The 18,307-nt window shown below is 38.9% G+C and overlaps 1 protein-coding gene across 1 annotated transcript; it reads left to right on the top strand.

Annotated features, from left to right (window-relative positions):
- The first annotated feature begins 1,825 nt into the window (after window positions 1-1,825).
- LOC118811249 (scavenger receptor cysteine-rich type 1 protein M130-like) lies at window positions 1,826-17,306 on the top strand. The gene is made up of 12 exons (XM_036575404.1): window positions 1,826-1,935; window positions 2,161-2,469; window positions 4,666-4,968; window positions 5,154-5,453; window positions 8,922-9,236; window positions 9,362-9,676; window positions 9,969-10,292; window positions 12,776-13,090; window positions 13,258-13,563; window positions 13,907-13,984; window positions 14,151-14,465; window positions 17,188-17,306. The coding sequence occupies exons 1-12, from the start codon at window positions 1,917-1,919 to the stop codon at window positions 17,304-17,306; spliced, it is 3,018 nt and encodes a 1,005-aa protein (XP_036431297.1). The 5' UTR covers window positions 1,826-1,916.
- Window positions 17,307-18,307: the final 1,001 nt, after the last annotated feature.

Raw genomic sequence — 18,307 nt, 5'->3', positions numbered from 1 at the left:
TGGATGGTGGCAGTCGCTGTGCTGGGAGAGTGGAGGTTCTTCATAGAGGACAGTGGGGAACAGTGTGTGATTATAACTGGGATATGAGAGATGCTGCAGTGGTGTGTAGAGAGCTGGACTGTGGAGAGGCCAGAGATGCACTGAGTAATGCTCACTTTGGTCTGGGAACAGGACCAATCTGGATGAATGATGTGGACTGTAGTGGATCAGAGTCTACACTGAAGAAATGCCAGTCAAATATATTGGATAAACATGCATGTAATCAATCAACAAATGCTGGTGTTATTTGCTCGGGTAAGTTACACTAAAAAAATGAGTCAGTCTACTTTTCTATTCGAACATGATTTGCTCCCTTTTGCCATGTCACTGAATTTAAAACCTTTTGGCAATCATATACCTAAACATTTGCAAATATGCCTATAGATGGATGCAAAAGTAAAGGTAACACCAACATGAAGTGTCTTAGTCCACCAGAAGAATTTTAGTGAACCTTAGTAGATATTCTAAATGTGGAAATGTACTGGATGGGTGATGGAACACCATACTTTGAAAAGATATCCGCCCAGTTGGTGTTGTGATGATGGTGGTGGTAGGGAGAGCTGTGTAACACAGGTGTTGCATTAAGTTATGGTGAATACACTAAAAATTGGTTTGTCAGTTTAAAAAATTTACTTCATGTGGCAACAAGTGGTGAAACTAGTTTTATTCAACTTAAATAAATTATTTAAATGAACCAGCATTTTATTCAAAGTATTTATTTGAGTTGAAAAACTATTTCATTTGCTTGTTACCACATGAAGTCAGTTTTTTTTTAAGTTACCACTTTTTATAGTGTACAAAAGCCATGGCATGAGATTTTCATCATTTTCATACTCATCAAACCATTCAGTGACTACTGTGGACTGTCCTCCTGGAAAAGACCATTCCGATCAGGAAAGAAATGTTTTTTCTTGATTAATCAGAATATTTCCTCATAACTCTTCTCTCTGCAAGGACCTATGGACTCATTACATGCCTTCATGTCCCTCATAGCATAATAGAGCTACTGGAATCCCTAGCTATAGGGATCAAGCATTCAGGCCAGTACCATTCTCTTGATGTTCACCACACATGCACTAGTGCATTTATGGTGAATATGATGAAGGATGAGTGATCTGGGTATATCACTTTTGAACATTCCTGTAGACCAGTGCCTATGGTTGCACTACTGAACTCTTCAGTGAACATTCATTTAATGATAGCTTTATGCACTGCAACTCTACTATAATAGCCACTAGCCAATTGAGCAATCTTTATGACTGAATATCCTGCCATTTGTGGCTAAAAAATGGATCATCATGTCACAGAACACAGCAGGACTTTAAATACTTATTTTGATCAACAGTGTATCTGTCTGGAAGAGTCTATACTTGTTGTGTTTCTTCTCTCATTTATTTGGGTTTTGTGTCACCTGTTTATGTCTGTCATTGTTAATGAAAGTCCCAAGACATTGAAGGTCTATCCATCAAATTGTTCTATCTAAAAACTTTTACATTCATCATCATTAATTGTTAAACATATTATTTTAATACTATTATTTTAATGCTAACTAATAGAGTTATTACTGTCTTTCCTCCTATGATAATATTATAGGAGTCAGGCTGGTTGGTGGTTCTCGCTGCTCTGGGAGAGTGGAGGTGCTTCATGGAGAGACCTGGTCCACAGTATGTGATGCTGACTTTGACCAGCAGGATGCAGAGGTTGTGTGTCGAGAGCTGGGCTGTGGGCCTCCTGTGGAGGTGCTGGGAGCAGCTGCTTTTGGCAGAGGGGAGGGTCAGTTGTGGTCAGAGGAGCTTCAGTGTAGAGGGAATGAATCTCAGGTTCACTTCTGTCCAACATCACCTTCACTCAATCCCTACTGCTCCCATGATAATGACATGGGACTTGTGTGTGCTGGTAAGAGTTGCATTCATAGTTAATATCATTTTTTGGCAGCAGTGAAGGTTGTTTATAAAATTAAAATTCTGTTTTCTCACCTTTCAACAAATAGTTTTTCTTTGCAACATTTACAGATGATATCATAGCACTGATATGAAGAGCAAAGTTTTTACATACTGTCTTTGGTGCTCTCTCTCTGTGTCTCTCTCTGTCTCTCTCTCTCTCTCTCTCTCTGTTGTACAGACAGTATAAGGTTGGTGGATGGTGACAGTCGCTGTGCTGGGAGAGTGGAGGTTCTTCTTGATGATCAGTGGGGAACAGTGTGTGTTGATAACTGGGATATGAGAGATGCTGCAGTGGTGTGTAGAGAGCTGCGCTGTGGAGAGGCTGTAGATGCACTGAGTGATGCTCACTTTGGATCAGGATCAGGACCAATCTGGATGGGTGATGTGCACTGCAGCGGATCAGAGTCTTTACTAAGGAATTGTTTTTCACTAGATTCGAGTAAACATAACTGTGATCATTCCAAAGATGCTGGAGTCATCTGTTCAGGTAAATTATATTATGAATGCAGAAAAATTTTAAATTACTTAACATTAGCACTTTCCCACACTTTGTTGAATTAGTTATGAATTGTTTAATATGTTTCTATATATTTTGGGTACAGATAAGCATAGCAGTACTTTTTAGCAATAAGAGTGTTGACAAATATATATTTTGAAGCAATGAAGGTGAATCACAAGGTTTACCTTTAGTTGAATTGCCACTGCATGCAGTGCAGGCCAGTGAAAGCAGGTAACTTGGAAATGCCCAGTTCCAATAAACACATATTAATTAGCAGACCTGGAGTGAGAAGAGGCACTGTCACACACAGGCTCATCCTAGATGTTTTCTTCCATAAGGGAAACTCAGTACTACGCCTACCGGATAACACAGCAATCGTTGGGCTGATGATGATCTTTTAGGGCCAATAAGTGGCTAAACGGTCCAGGTGAACCACTATTGTTCACTGCCCTGCCCCAGCTCACATCCAATAAACAAACTCCAGTAGTGCTTACCCAATTACCCATCAGGTTGGAGAAAAGTTGCTGTTTTTTTCCTGGACTAAAAAGACACACTCAGTCCGCAGCATGGCATGGCTCTCCTTAGCAGTGAGTGTCATAGGCCCTCTTTTGCATAGCTTGGGAATCTGCTTTTTTTCACTGAAATCACTTTACCGCTCCAATGAGTAGCAGATCCTGGTATAGTCAATTTAAGCAATTGCTGAGGCCAGGAATTTGGCATGGGCAGCACCAGAATACCTGAAATTGCACAGTATGTCTGAGTGCATTAAGCCATGCTACATATTGGTTACTAACTGCCAGCACCACTTCACACTGGTGTGTGTTCTAAAAAACACTGAATTGACCATTTGCAAAATATTGACAAAAACGCCTCTCAATCAATCACTACTTATCCACTATCTCTAAACATTACTTTTCCATTAAGTGAAGGCAAAACTCCAACAGAACTGTTCATAACAAATCTATAGTGAATAGAATGGGTAGTAATGAGTCAGAATTATTGGACTGGTGAAAATATGGTTAGAAGGTGTTACTGTGGAATGTGTTATTCAGACACACACTGTCCTTATCATCCGAAAGGTGGTGTTATTTTTATTTACTTTTGAAGATGAAAGTGTTTTGGATTAAACTCCTAAAACACCTAGCTCATAGTTCAGTGTAAAAAGATAATAACAAGTGATTCTAAGGTAAGTTTACTGTTTGGTTACTGTAATTGCTAACATTAGCTTTAGCTGTTAGCTTTAGCCATAGATTTTCTGACAGGCAGCCTCTGTCACTGAAAAACTTTTACCTCATGTGCCTGAAAGGTTTCACTGGTCTGATCAAACAGTTTCCAGAGTCATTTTGTTTGGGTGGCAAATCAGATATGAACTAGGGCGGATAGAACCGTCAGTAGCCACAGTCACTGCTGCACACTGCTCTGGCGTCTCAGTCGTTGCTGCCCTCTGGCTTCACATTGGCATGCAGCTGCCTTGAACCAGTGTCAATGGAAAATACTAAGCCCTTCCACCAATCTAGTTAGCTGGCCCTTGGGCTCAGCAGCCAGGTTAGGGAAGCATAGTTATTTTTGAGGGTGAAATCAGTACTATAGAGGTAGGATCTGTCTCAGCATATAGTCTTGTGGGGCCAGATGTCTTCTCGTAATGAGAACATCTGAGGACGAAAGTGAGAAATTTTGGATAGGGTGAGAACAAACTGTGTAGAATTTGTTCTGTTCCCTCTCATGTGTCTGACTGCAGTTAATATACACAAAGACCATAGTTGCAGAACATAGAACATAGATCAATCAAATGTTGTTCTTTTTATCAACAAGCTACATAGTGTGCAAACCAGTAAATGTAGGCCACTTGGCAATGAGGTTACAGTAACAAACTGAATTGGAAGAGTCGGCACCCTGGCTAAAAAGTCACACTCTTCTGAGTACAGGGTTGATTAAGTAGCAAGGGTTAAAGTCATCACAACATTTTTAAGTGTTTTCTTCATAAATCATTCTGCAAATGGACATATAGATGGATCTCATGTACCAGTTTTGACTGTTCTTGCTGTGTTCATTTGTAGAGATTAAATACTTTAGATATGACAACAATTATGTCCTCTTATAAAATTAGTAAAATTAGTAAAACTCAAATTTGTAAGTCATTAGATGTCCTTGAATGATTTGTATTTTCTCATAATATTACTTCAGGAGTCAGACTGGTTGGTGGTTCTCGCTGCTCTGGGAGGGTGGAGGTGCTTCATGGAGAGACCTGGTCCACAGTGTGTGATGCTGGATTTGACCAGCAGGATGCAGAGGTTGTGTGTCGAGAGCTGGGCTGTGGGCTTCCTGTGGAGGTGCTGGGAGCAGCTGCTTTTGGCAGAGGGGATGGTCAGGTGAGGTCAGAGGCGCTTCAGTGTAGAGGCAACGAATCTCAGATTCACTTCTGTCCAACATCATCTTCACTTAAACACAACTGCACCAATGAAAACGATGTGGGACTGATATGTGCTGGTAAGTGTTTTTATTTATTTATGTATTTACTTTAGAATTTAGGACATCACTTTTTTCATATATGAAACACATTTTGTATTTAAAACAAGTTGTATTGGTTGACTCCTTTTTTTGTCATTATTGCTTCATTATCTCTCTCTCTCTCTCTCTCTTTCTCTCTCTCTCTGTTTTTATATCTCTCACAGACAGTGTGAGATTGGTGGATGGTGGCAGTCGCTGTGCTGGAAGAGTGGAGATTCTTCATAGAGGACAGTGGGGAACAGTTTGTGCTGTTGGTGGGAGTGTAATAGCGGCAGCAGTGGTGTGCAGGCAATTGGACTGTGGGGAGCCACTAAATATTGATCTTGCTGTAGGAGGTTCTGGACCGATCTGGATGAGTCATGTTGACTGCAGTGGATCAGAGTCTACACTGAAAAACTGTGGATCACTGGGATGGGGCAAACATAGCTGTGTTCATTATATGGATGCAGAAATTATCTGTTCAGGTATGTTTGTCAATCTTAATATAAACTCTTGCTTTATATATATATATATATATATATATATATGAGCGCGCTGATAGGTGCAAGGCTGATCGTCACTGATCACATGATCCCCGCTTGACTCCTGGGTAATGGAGTCCATGAGGGACTCCGATTCTACGGACTTCTAAGTCCGCCGTCACGTGATTTCCCAAGGTGTCTTGGGAAATGTAGTCCGTAACACTTGAAGAGTCCACACAAGGTGTGACAACTAGTCCACTTATGTATAAACATAATAAGTAAACATAATAAGTAATGATATATTTCACATTCACAATGATATATTTCAGTGATTATATATATATGAACAGTTGAATCAATGAATCAAATATAGCAAGAGGAAAGTTAAAAACTTGATGTTTTGTTGGGCCACTTTGGCACTTTGAGTCAAGCAGCTGACCTCTAGATCAGAAACAGTAGAACACTGAACACAAAACTAAACAAATTGGAAAAATCTTGCCTGTTCTGACGAACCTCAATTTCTGCTGTAACATGCGAGTCAGATCAGTAGGGTCAGAAATTGACATAAACAACATGAATCCATCCCATTCACCTAAGCTGCCTTGGATCAACAGTTTGCAGGTGGTGGTGGGTTGTAAACATAGTGGGAATTGTTTTCTTGGCAAACATTGGGCCCCCTGATACCAATCAAGCATTGTTAAATTGCTGGAATTGTTTGAACCACAGCTTATGTATGCATTGTTGCTGACCATGTGCATCTTTTTATGGCTCCCATGTGCATTACTTTATCTTCTAATCACTACATCTATCATGATGTCACAAAGCACAAAGGATCTTAAATAGGTTCCATGACCAATAGACCAATAGTTGTTCTATAGCGAATGGGTTCAGTTTACTTCAGTGGCCTCTCCAGTCTCCTGATCTGAATACATTATCGCACCTTTAAAATGTGGCATAATAGGAGATTCACAGTATGAATGTTCAGCTGATGAATCTGCAGCAATTATGTGATGCAGTCATGGGCAACATGGACCAGAATCTTTGAAGAATCTTCCCAAAACCTTGTTGAATCCATGCATCCATGCCATAAGGAATTTAGGGCTGAAATGTGTTTTGGAGCTAGGCATCACTTTGGCTTGACTTGAGAGGCTTCTGGAACAGAAACATTTGAATTTACCAGGTTTTCTTCTAACTGATATACAAGCTGAAATGCACATTTGTTTTTCACTCTGTAATAGTTCTATGTAAATTACTATTATATGGCAGCATATTTTAGATTTTATTTAAACTTGAATACAAATTTGAAAATGCTACTTCAGTGGTGGATTTACAATTGTATTTCCCATGTGAGTGTGCATTATTTAAGGCATAATTCATATTCAGATAATAAATGTGTATTTGCATTTGCGTTTCTGTGCATAATGGCTGTTAAAGCTAATATGGAAAAGCAATGTGCTTTTAACAATTCATTTTCATTGTCTCAATGGTCTAATTGTGACATAATGGAATAAGAATCACCCATTTGCAACTGCAATCCTGTTTGAATTTTCACTGTCAGTCAAATGCTTTGGGCGAGATGTCAGGAGGGACTTTTTAGAGTGGGGCATGTTTAAGAGGAAGTGATGAAAAAGTCTAAACTTGGTAGCAACCACTGCTTCTGACTTTTTAATACTCACTAACCGGCTCAAGGATAATTCTGTCCAAAGTCCCTGTTGGTTTGTGTGGAAATGATTGTTTACCAGCTAGGAGAGTTTGTGGCTGCACGAGCACCAATGTTAGTGACATCATGACCAGCTTCAGATAGAGACTTGCAGGACTGTTGGAGGATGCTGATGGCCAATGATGGATGTTGTTATTAATTATTGGTAATATGGTGGAACAGGACTATAAAATAAAGTGTAAATTTGTACACAGTATTTACACAGCAACTGTTTGTTTTCTTGTCTTTGTGGTATTCAGAGCAAAATCATACATAGTGTTCAAAACCATCCATAATGTTATGGATCTGATCTAGGTTAAAGCACAGCAATGATAAGTGGTGTCTATTATAGTGTAAATGTCTTATAGTAATGAGCCTCTTTGCATGGCCCTCTGCATAGTGTAGTGTCCTACTACTGGCTCACGCTTCCCCAAAGACTCTGGAAGCATAAGCCAGTAGCAGGACACTACACTATCTACAAAACAATGAAAAATCCAAAAGGACAAGATCAAAAAGCACAGTGGAGAAACAAATGTAGACTCACAAGTCTAGTTGCAGAAGCTAACAGGCCAGTGACTGATCTCAAACAGGCTGAAATGGAGCATTAGAACAGTCTGGTACAATTCAGTCCAGAACTCCAGTCCATGTCTTCCGGGATTTCATGCATTCCATCTGCGCATGACTCATTGATGTGGGACTGATGAGAGCTGTAGTGCTGTGTGCACTTAGATTCTGTACTGATTCTGTTTTAATCATTACTGCACTCTGTCTTATGTATTTAGAAGCCTTAATGTTGTATTTGTATATTTGTGTATGCAGACACTATATGTACTGAAGATCTTGTTTCACTGGTTAGCTTGTATTAGTACAATACAATTCCATTTTTGCTTTAATCCTGTGTGTTGTTTTTGCTTAATTCATCTATGTATTACACTGCAATATAGCCACCACATACTATTTATCATTGTTTGTTAACCAAGATCTGATGAATAACATTATGTATGGCTAAGTGAGCACTATATATGGTTACACTCTGCATACCACAAATAGAAGAAAACTAAAGGTTGCTGTATAAATACTATGTAGAAGGTTACATGGTAGTACTTCCCATTACCATATATCTTCTTAGCATTAAACGATGAATTATACCTTATATTCATCACATCAGTTTCTGTAGTTCTATATTAAACTTTAAACTATGCATCAAATATTTATTAATTGTAAATCATACATATTTAATATTAAATTCTGAGTAAGTACTGCTGTACATACTTGGCACATACAATGCACTTGCAAAGTATGTATCAGCAAATTACTTCTAAGTACTACATATCTACCAATTAAATATTAAGTACTTACTCTACTATAAAATAAAATACTTCCCATTACAGAAGCAAAACTTGCAGGGAAAGTACACTTTCCTTGGTTTATTATCTGGATCAGCCTGGCTGCTATTTGTTACTAGAAACAATGTTACACAAATCAGAGTTGCATGGGCATTGCAGTGTGTAACTACTGCTAGGAACGCTACCTAAAAGTTTTTCCATTGCCAGGCTGGTTGTTTAGCACGTCAAGTCCATGCATATTTAGAATCTTGATATCCACCACAGAATCTAGAATCTACTGCACCCTGCCTATAAAATTTAAGTACCATAAAGTTAGAAAAAATAACACTAATAATAATAATAATAATAATAATAATTTTTAAATAATCTTCTTTTTGTAAACTTTCCACTTTTGTATGTATTTAAATGTGTTTATATTCCACTCAGGTCACAGGAAGTCAAAACTTATTGATGGTCCTCATCGCTGCTCTGGGAGAGTGGAGGTGCTTCATGGGAAGACCTGGGCCTCGGTGTGCAATGCTGGCTTTGACCAGCAGGATGCAGAGGTTGTGTGTCGAGAGCTGGACTGTGGGCTTCCTGTGGAGGTGCTGGGAGCAGCTGCTTTTGGCAGAGGGGAGGGTCAGATGTGGTCAGAGGAGCTTCAGTGTAGAGGGGATGAATCTGAGATTACCTTTTGTACAACATCATCTTCACTGAGACTCAACTGCACTCATGACAGTGACGTGGGACTAATATGTTCTGGTTAAGTATAATATTTGAGCTCTCCATTATTTTATATTCATTATCCAATTCACATTATACAAAATTACTTATTGTACCAGCATTTCTGTTTACCTACTGTTTTAATAAGCTTTTTGTGTTTTCAGGTCACACTCAGGCTCGACTAGTGAACAGCTTGGACACCTGTTCTGGTCGAGTGGAGCTCCAGTACCTCAGTGAGTGGGGCACAGTGTGTGATGTGAGCTGGGATATGAGAGCTGCCAGTGTCCTCTGTGGTCAGCTGAAGTGTGGGAGTGCTGTGGCTGTGTTGGGGTCAGACTGGTTTGGGGAGGGGAGTGGCCAGATCTGGGCTGATGTGTTTGATTGTCAGGGAAACGAAACACACCTGTCAAAATGTCCCATTTCATCATGGAGTCGAACTGTATGCTCTCATAAACAGGATGCTGGAGTCATCTGCAGTGGTGAGCTCTACGAATCATGTCACTATGACTTGTTTTGGGTTGTATATGGGTTGTAAGTTGAAACCTAAGTTGGCCGCTTAAGTTCAAAACTTATTTCAATAGATATGTTTTGAATTCTGAAATCTGAATATTGACATGTTCAATCTCAACTCAACTCTGAATGTGGTTGTATGTTACCAAAAAAGCTCAGTGTGTTTCATTTATAATATGTTCAATTCTTGTGCTATTAAAACTGATGAATATATGAGGGCTGTAAAATCAAATATATTTTTATGGTGAATGTTCTCTGTAGGTTCCCCTCTGGCACTTAATGAGGGGCGAGTGCGGTTGTCTGGAGGGATGGAGTGTGAGGGGGAGGTGGAGGTGTACTTCAGGCAGGACTGGAGGAGAGTTCTGCTGGACTCCTGGAGTGAGTCTGAGGCCTCTGTGGTCTGCAGACAGCTGGGCTGTGGCTCTGTGATCAGCTTCTCCAGCTCCTCTACATCCAGTCCTGAACACAGACACATGTGTGTGACGGGTTTCAACTGTACAGGGAGTGAAGCTCATCTGGGGAACTGCAGCAGCGCAGAAGCAGTCAACTGCAGCTCCAGAGAACAGCTCTCAATCACCTGCTCTAGTAAGTATCTTAAGCCCTATTTGAGCATGTACTTTGTGCATGATTTGACTGGCCAATTCATACAGGATGAAGGATCTGTCTAATTTCACCAAATTACCTCAAATAGCTCAGATTGAAACATCAATGTGCGGATGTTTACCTCAGCATTATGCAACACATGCCAGACTTCTGAACAATAAAAATACATTGTGTGTCTATATGTTAAATAGGGTGCCAAAAAAAAAAAAAGTAAAATTTTGATACTAGACAATGGAGGAGACTTTGTGTGGGGTGATGCATTATCAGGAGCAATTCAAAATGTTAAATAATCAAAGCATATAAGAGGGGGGGATTTACACTGAATTGTTGTGAATTTTAGTATTGTAGTCATGAACTGGAGGATTTGGGAGTTGGGTCAAATCAAGCACCATTTATCAATTCACCTTGGAATTATTACTTAGCAGACTTGTAAAAACTATGGATATTGCAGATTTGTACTGGATTAAAATCACAGATCTTGTTGGTAATAATTCGATTTACAGCACATCCTCAGGTAAAACTAATCCAGCTTAAACAGGGCTTTAGTGGGAGGAAGCAAAAGCAAGAGTGATCATATTAGCCAGTCAGAAGCAAGCTCCTTGTTCTTATGTTGATTTATGTAGTGCAGCAGTGTAGTTTTAAATACACATTGCAGGCTGCAGCACTGAACCATTGTCAGAAAGGGGATCTTCATTTAGTTTGTGTTGCACAACCTTAGGAGAATTAAAAAGAATATGTGTTGAGGAGATTTGTTTCAAAGTTATGTACATCTGAGCAAGGGTGGAACCATGCCTCCAAAAGTGGTGGGCAAAAATACTGTTTCAGCAGGCTGAGTACTGAGTGATGCAGTGCAATTAGGCCACTGACTCGCTGATATTTGGCCAAAAATTAGTTCCACAACATAATCAGACACATATCAATATTTTATTGCTTGTGTTTTGTTATTTACAGCAGTTTGCAGTGCAGGAACCAGCACTGCAAAATGCCTAATCAAAAACAAACAGTCACGTGTGTGAGCATTTGTAAAGAGTGCAATGTTAAAGCAGCAGATTATGCAGACAGTATAGAGAAAATGTGGAAAAAACGTGCAGTGGTGTTGAATTCTCTCCTGTATTAGCGTGGTTTAGGTGTTCGGTGTTGCCTGAATGTGGGTGAAGTTTCTCACGTCCAACTCGAACTAAAGAAAACGTTTGACAGGTTCAGTGTTTCATGCAGTTTAGGGAAAGCTGAGGTTTTCATGTGCTCGTCCTGAACCCAAAAAGTAGTGGGGCGTCACCACAGTACTTTAAGAAGTGGTGGGGCACCGTGGTTCCAGCGGCCCTGCATCTGAGATGAAACAAGCTGGCAAAACTACTAGTAGCAGGCTAGTGAACTTAACCTGTTGGCAGTGAGGGGCTAGTTTACACACACTACCCTGTGTCACATGAACCCCTTAATATGTCACAATTCTACACATTTTGCTGCAGTTAGGGAATCAGAAAGAGAGAGAAATAACAGCAATAAAAGTGGAAATAAATGAAAATCACAGCTAAAACGACATTTGTTGTTGCTGTTATTGTTTATGTTGTTGTTTGTTTAAGATGTGTTTATGTTTTGATGTGGTTAGTGTTTTGTGGTGTTGGACTGTTGGTTAGTTAGTGTGGGTTTGTGTCTCTACCATAGAGAGAACAGGCTAAAAGTTGCCTTTCCTAGTATTGTGGCTGTTTTTCAGTGGCCTTTTCTGCTTTTCTGTTTCCGATGCCACAATATCAAAGGTCTGAATAATGAATTTTTAAATATTTATTTATTTGTTTACTGTGAGACTGCAGTCTGAACTAAATAGTTAGAATGTTAGATTTGGTAATTTTATTTTTAATAAAAAATATCATAACACATTTTTATTATTTATTCCTTTTTTTACATTAACAATTACGTAAACAAATACTAAGTCTGGTTCACTTGAAATGGAAGAGTTCTCCCTGAACAGATATTTGAAGTTTTCATTCAGATTTGGGTGTATTCTCAAATATAACCTTAGAATGGTAAACAAAGTCCTATCTATGTTGTGTCTAACCTGAAAAATGCTATTTCCAAAGGTCAAATGATTTTAAAGTCCACTGGAAGAAAAAATGTGTCTTAAAATTGTAACATTACAGCAAGTTTCCTTTTTATTTATTTATTTTTTACAGTGTCAGATATTAAAGTTATTTGTACTGTTTAAGAGTTTTACTATTTTGAAATTAAAATGTTAAATGTTTAATATCTACAAACTGAACTAAACATAAATAGATCCTTTTAATTCTACTTCAGTAAAATACACATTAGCATAATCCTTAATGCTTGTGACATTATCATCAGCGTTGTTATGAGAAATAAACATTATGTATGTGGAACAAACAAGTCATACTTAGGTGGAACTTGGAAGTCATGTTCAGTCTTTGAACTGAGTCTCTTTCTCTGTTTGTGGTTTTGTATGTGTGTTTTAGCTCACAGCTCCATCAGGCTGGTTGGTTCTGGGGGAGACTGTGCAGGAAGGCTGGAGGTTTTCCACAGTGGCTCATGGGGGACAGTGAGTGATGACTTGTGGGATATTAAGAATGCTCAGGTGGTGTGCAGACAGCTGCAGTGTGGAGTGGCCCTCAGTGCTCCGGTACCAACCCAGTTTGGACCTGGAACTGGACGCATATGGCTAAATGAGGTGGAGTGTGAGGGGAACGAGGCGTCCCTGTGGAAATGCAGATTTCAGCTGTGTGGAGAAAATGAATGTGGACACAAGGACGATGTAGGAGTCATGTGCTCAGGTAACATGATGACTGACAATAATGTAGGCAGTGTGCAGACATGTAATTTATCACTACTGTCATAAAAAAATAACAAATAAATAAATAAAAATCTGCTTAATTAGAAGATGAAACGTATCACTATGTTGATTCTGAAGACTTAATAGTAAGTGTCTTTCTCCCACCAGAGTTTAAAGAGATCAGACTCACTGATGGCTGTAAGGGGAATCTGGAAGTGTTCTACAATGGAACCTGGGGTAATGTGTGTTTAAATGATGTGGAGGAGGAAACAATTAATTTGATCTGTCAGGAGCTGAACTGTGGAAGAAAAGGCAGTTTGAGCCAAACCAAAGCAAGAGTGAAATCAGCTCCTAACTGGCTGGATGATCTGAAATGTAGGAAACATGACTTTACTGTATGGCAGTGTCCATCTTCACCCTGGGGACAGAACAACTGTGATAATAGTGATGAAGTGGCGCACATTACTTGCTCGGGTAGGCAGTTTCTTGAAAATATTACTGTGAGCAAACATACATCTGTCTAAAAGTAGACTTAAAGATTACGGCAGAAGAATCAGAGAACTGTTCAATGAAATAAGTAGATACCTGCTATTATTTTGTGTTTTTCAAAGTTAAATAAGTGAGAACAGCTGTTCAATGGTTTACCCCTTAATTGGCCAGCACCCACTGGCAGGCCCATAATTTTATTACACACTTCTAGAACCTAAGGATAGTTCAACAAGTTTACATAGAAGTTCCTGTAGTTACTAAATAATATGTTTTAGTCTGTAATCAACCTGGGATTTTTGAGTGTTAATGAATTAATTATATTTTTCAGAACCAACAGGAGAGAAAAAATACCTTGCACTGCAAAACCATCTGAAATGCTCATTTCCCAACCACAGACAATGCTCGAGTAAGGACACCTAATAATTGAGTTCAGTTTTTAGTAGTGTTAATACTGTTGAAGTGTTCCTGCACTCCCATCGTATATCATTACTGTATACATTTGGAAATGTTTGTCAAGTTAACCTTATGTAAGCTTCAGTTTTGTATTTCCTTGTGTGATGTGTGTGATGTAGATCACCTGCATGTCAGACTGAGGGGAGGAACAGGAATCTGCTCTGGGAGGCTGGAGGTGTATCATAACGCTGAGTGGGGATCCATCTGTGATAATCTGTGGGACATCAAGGACGCTCAGGTGGTCTGTAGGCAGCTGGGCTGTGGGCCGGCGCTGAGTGCTGATGGGAGTGCTGTCTTTGGTGCTGGTGAAGGACCTATCTGGCTGAACAGAGTGAAGTGTAGAGGGAATGAGATTCACCTGTGGGACTGTCCTCATTCCCTGAAGAACCACACTGACTGCTCCCACAGGCAGGACGCTGGAGTCACCTGTACAGGTCAGAGAAGTCAGTTACTTTCAGGGTTTTAGACCTCGTCAACATTTTTCTCTAAGTGTTAACTATTTTCAAGGCAAATTCAATGTGCAGGGAAAGTTAACAAAAAAAAAGGGTGGGAGAGAGTGGGCTTGTACACCACAGTACTTTTCCACAGACAGAAAAAAATAAAAAAATAAAATCAAACATTCAATTAAAAACAACAATTAAAAAACACAAACACACAGGGAGGTGTTTTACATGTATTAGGTCCATACATAACGTTTATGTTACATATATTCATTTCACTGATACTGATGGTTTAGTAGTATAATGCATGTGTAATAAAGTGAGGGAAATTAAAGTGCCCTCCAGCCCTCCTTTTTAAACATGAGCAAAACAGGCTGTAAAAAACATCATTAACTGCTTATCCTTTTGATCTTGCATTCAAAATATTACCAACAATCTAACCTCTATTTAAAGTACAGTGATTGAAATTAAATTAAAAACCTAAATTTTATCATGTAATAAACATTTGTGTCACGATTACTGGCACCCCATCATTAAATACTTTGTGCAACCTCCTTTTACAAAGATAACAGCTCTGGGCCTTCTTCTATAATGCTTAATGAGACTGGAGAACACATGACAAGGGATATGAGACCATTTTCCATCAAAAATCTCTCCAGATCCTTCAGATTGTAATGTCATGTTTGTAGACTCTCATCTTCTGCTCACCCTACAGGTTTTCTGTGGTCTCATCTAACCATAGAACACAGTCCAGTAAATTTCCATTAACGTCTGATTGTAGTTTGGGAGACATTCTGACCCCAAAACCTAACTAGTGTCTACAATTCTCCAGCTGTGATCCTTGTAGATTCTTTGGCCTTTCATTCCATCCTCCTCACTGTGCATGAGGTCTGTATGAAGCAATACACCACTGCTGTATTCTCTGGTCTTTCTCATAGTGTAAGTCATGGTGGACCATTTAACTGTTCCTAATCACTCTTTAAAACATAAAATATGAATGATAATATACTTTATTTAGATTTCACTCATAAGAATCTCTATGGTTGACAACAGTTGTGGCATTATTGTGAGTTAAGACAAATATTTATTGCATGACAAGTAAAGTTTCTGTTTTTTATTGTAAAGTTACTGTTTTTTATTTTAAGAATTGTACTTTAAATGAAGGTTAGTTCTTTCTTAATATTTTGAATGAAAGATTTAAGGATAAGCAATACAACTTTTTACAGCCCATGTTTGCCATGTTTACTCAGGGTGCCTGCATTTGTGGAGGGTACTGTACATTTTTATGAACTTTTTCCAAATAAGACTATTACAGTGTAATTTACTGGTATTTACCCAGTAACAAGAAACACTTACACATTTTTAAAAGCACTGATCTTCTTGAGAATTTTTTTTTCCGGTAACTGTACTGGTACGTGATATAACGCTTGTATTTATATCATAACTTGTATAACTTGACCCATTTCAGTTCATCAGGATATATACCAGTAATTATGGGCTGGCTGAAGAGGTGAAATAATGGTTTAAAAAATAATGGAAGATGCTTATTTAACACACTGGCTTAAAATCATCCAGACCAGCATCAGTGTACTTGAGTTTGTTTATAACATTGTTAATTTGCATTAAGGTTACAGGCCAGAATATAAAGCATTAAGTAGTGGAGGAGAATGTAGTATTAAGCATTGGGTATTTTATTAGCTATAGAGTGTCCAACTGAAACAAAAAATAAAAAATAAAAAACACACAAAAAGTAATACTTATTCTAGCTGTGTGTGTTGCTGTAATTACTGTCGCCTTCATCTTCTCCATTTTGTTAATTTGGGAGAGTTGATACTTGAAATTCTTCATTCCTGATTTCATTCTTATTGTGCCATCAAGTCGATTCCAGCTCCTTATGGATAGTGTTTCTACAGAATATTCTGTGTTCTGTTTGCATATTCAGGCTTTTGAATAGCTTATCCATGAGTCCTCTGATTGTATTCAACCATCTTGCGTGCACCCTTATCTAACTCATTTGCCAGTGTGGAAGCACTCTGTTTGTCCATTACATGCCATTTTCTTCCTCTGCCTTTTCCTGAATCCTGTTTGCACATCTGGCAGTTCTCATTCCATGTAGGGCTCTATCCTGCGTTGAATGATCTCAAGAATAATTTTAGTGATGTGTGACAGAGAAATTGTACAATAGTTTTCACACTCTTTCTTGTCTCCATTCTTTTTTCTTAGGGCATAAACAGACCTCTTCCAATCTGCAAGTCATTGAGGTGTTTTTCTAGATTTGTTGGCATCATTTTCTCAGCATTTTAATTGAATCCTCTTCAGAATCTTGGAATATTTCCATTGCAGTGTATTCCATTACCTGTGACCTTCTTATTTGGCAGTGATCTCAGGGTCTATCTGACTTCATCTTCTAGCCCTGAAGATTCTTCTGTGTAGCTGACATCAACAAAAGTGTCTTGGCAATTGACATCTTTTTGGTCTTATGTGGATGCCAGATGGCATATTTATGTTGATTATAGCGATGATGTCAGCAAAAAATGTTGAATGGGAGATCAAAGAGAACAAAAGAGAAAGAATTTGATCCAACCCTAGAACAAACTTATCCTGAAATAGTACTCACTCACACCATGTAGAAACCACAGTTTCTGACTATGTGGCAAGTTCTATGTTTATTATTGTTTATAATATGTTTATAATTATTATGCTTTTCTTTTTTCAGACCTATCTGTATCCCCCACTGTTACATCCAAAGTAACTACCATTACCATCACAGGTACTGTTTTTATTAAAATATGTGTTTTTTTTCTTCTAAATGTTTCTAAATGCAGTGTGCCATAGAATTTGTATTTATTTTCAGCTGGTCGAGACAGAAGCAGTCATTCCTCCACAAACTCCATCACCAGCTGCTTCACTCACCTATCCAGTGTCTCTCCTGGTTCTGGGAGCAGTGCTCTTCCTGGCCTTACTGCTTCTGTTTGTGCTGTTTTACCGGAACAGAGTTCTCATGAGAGGTAGATTAATCTACAGTCAACTTTCTGTATATTCACATCATTAGTCAATCTGTCATCAGTCTTCTCATCTCCTGAACTGGCTCCATGTTTCTCTCTGTCTCTCTCACAGTGCTCTCTAGGAGGAAGCAAAAGACTCTGCCGGAGGCAGTCTATGAGGAGATCGACCAGCGACTGCTCAGTAAAAGAAAAACTCAAAGGGGTAAATTTGAAGTATTGTAATTGAGACAATCCCTGGGCGTTCCCAAAGAGCAAATAATGTAGTCTATGTCACCTTAACAATGCTACAGTGGTTATCTGCAAGGGTTGTGAGAACTCCTGGGTAACCTCCATTCCTATACCCCATGTAAAACTCCTCTGCTAAAAAGAAGCACAGAGATGCACAGCTAAAATTTGCACACCAGCATTTAGACAAATGAGAGCTATTTTGTAACAGTGAAGTCTGGTCAGGCAAAAATAGAAAGCTTTGGCAATGATTCAGTTAGTCATGGTTGATGAAAAAAAGATGTGCGCATGATCCCAAGAACACAATATCCATAGTGAAGAATGGAGGTGGGAGCATCATGATATGGTGCTGGTTCTTTGCAAACAGCACATGGGCATTACATGCATTACATCAGAGGAAAATTTTATCTCATTGGCTTGGAAAGGGAAGAAGGTGGATGTTTCAACAAGGCAATGACCCCAAACATACAGCCACAATAACTCAAGACTGATTTCTAAAAAAGAAGATGGTACTTGCATGGCCAAAGCTATCTCCTGCCTTGAATCCCCCTGAAAATGTATACGATTTTCAAATTGTCCATTTGCATCCAACAGAGGGTCCTTCTC

The sequence above is a fragment of the Colossoma macropomum genome, unplaced genomic scaffold (assembly GCF_904425465.1).
Source record: "Colossoma macropomum unplaced genomic scaffold, Colossoma_macropomum, whole genome shotgun sequence".
NCBI lineage: Eukaryota > Metazoa > Chordata > Actinopteri > Characiformes > Serrasalmidae > Colossoma > Colossoma macropomum.
Note: the sequence above shows the minus strand (reverse complement) of the source record. Positions and strands in the feature narration are given on the sequence as shown.

Excerpts from the sequence above, each read along its gene's own strand:
- LOC118811249 (XM_036575404.1), top strand. Across the intron at positions 2,470-4,665 it reads TGCTGGAGTCATCTGTTCAG|GAGTCAGACTGGTTGGTGGT; the intron begins GTAAATTATATT and ends ATATTACTTCAG. Across the intron at positions 13,091-13,257 it reads TGTAGGAGTCATGTGCTCAG|AGTTTAAAGAGATCAGACTC; the intron begins GTAACATGATGA and ends TTCTCCCACCAG.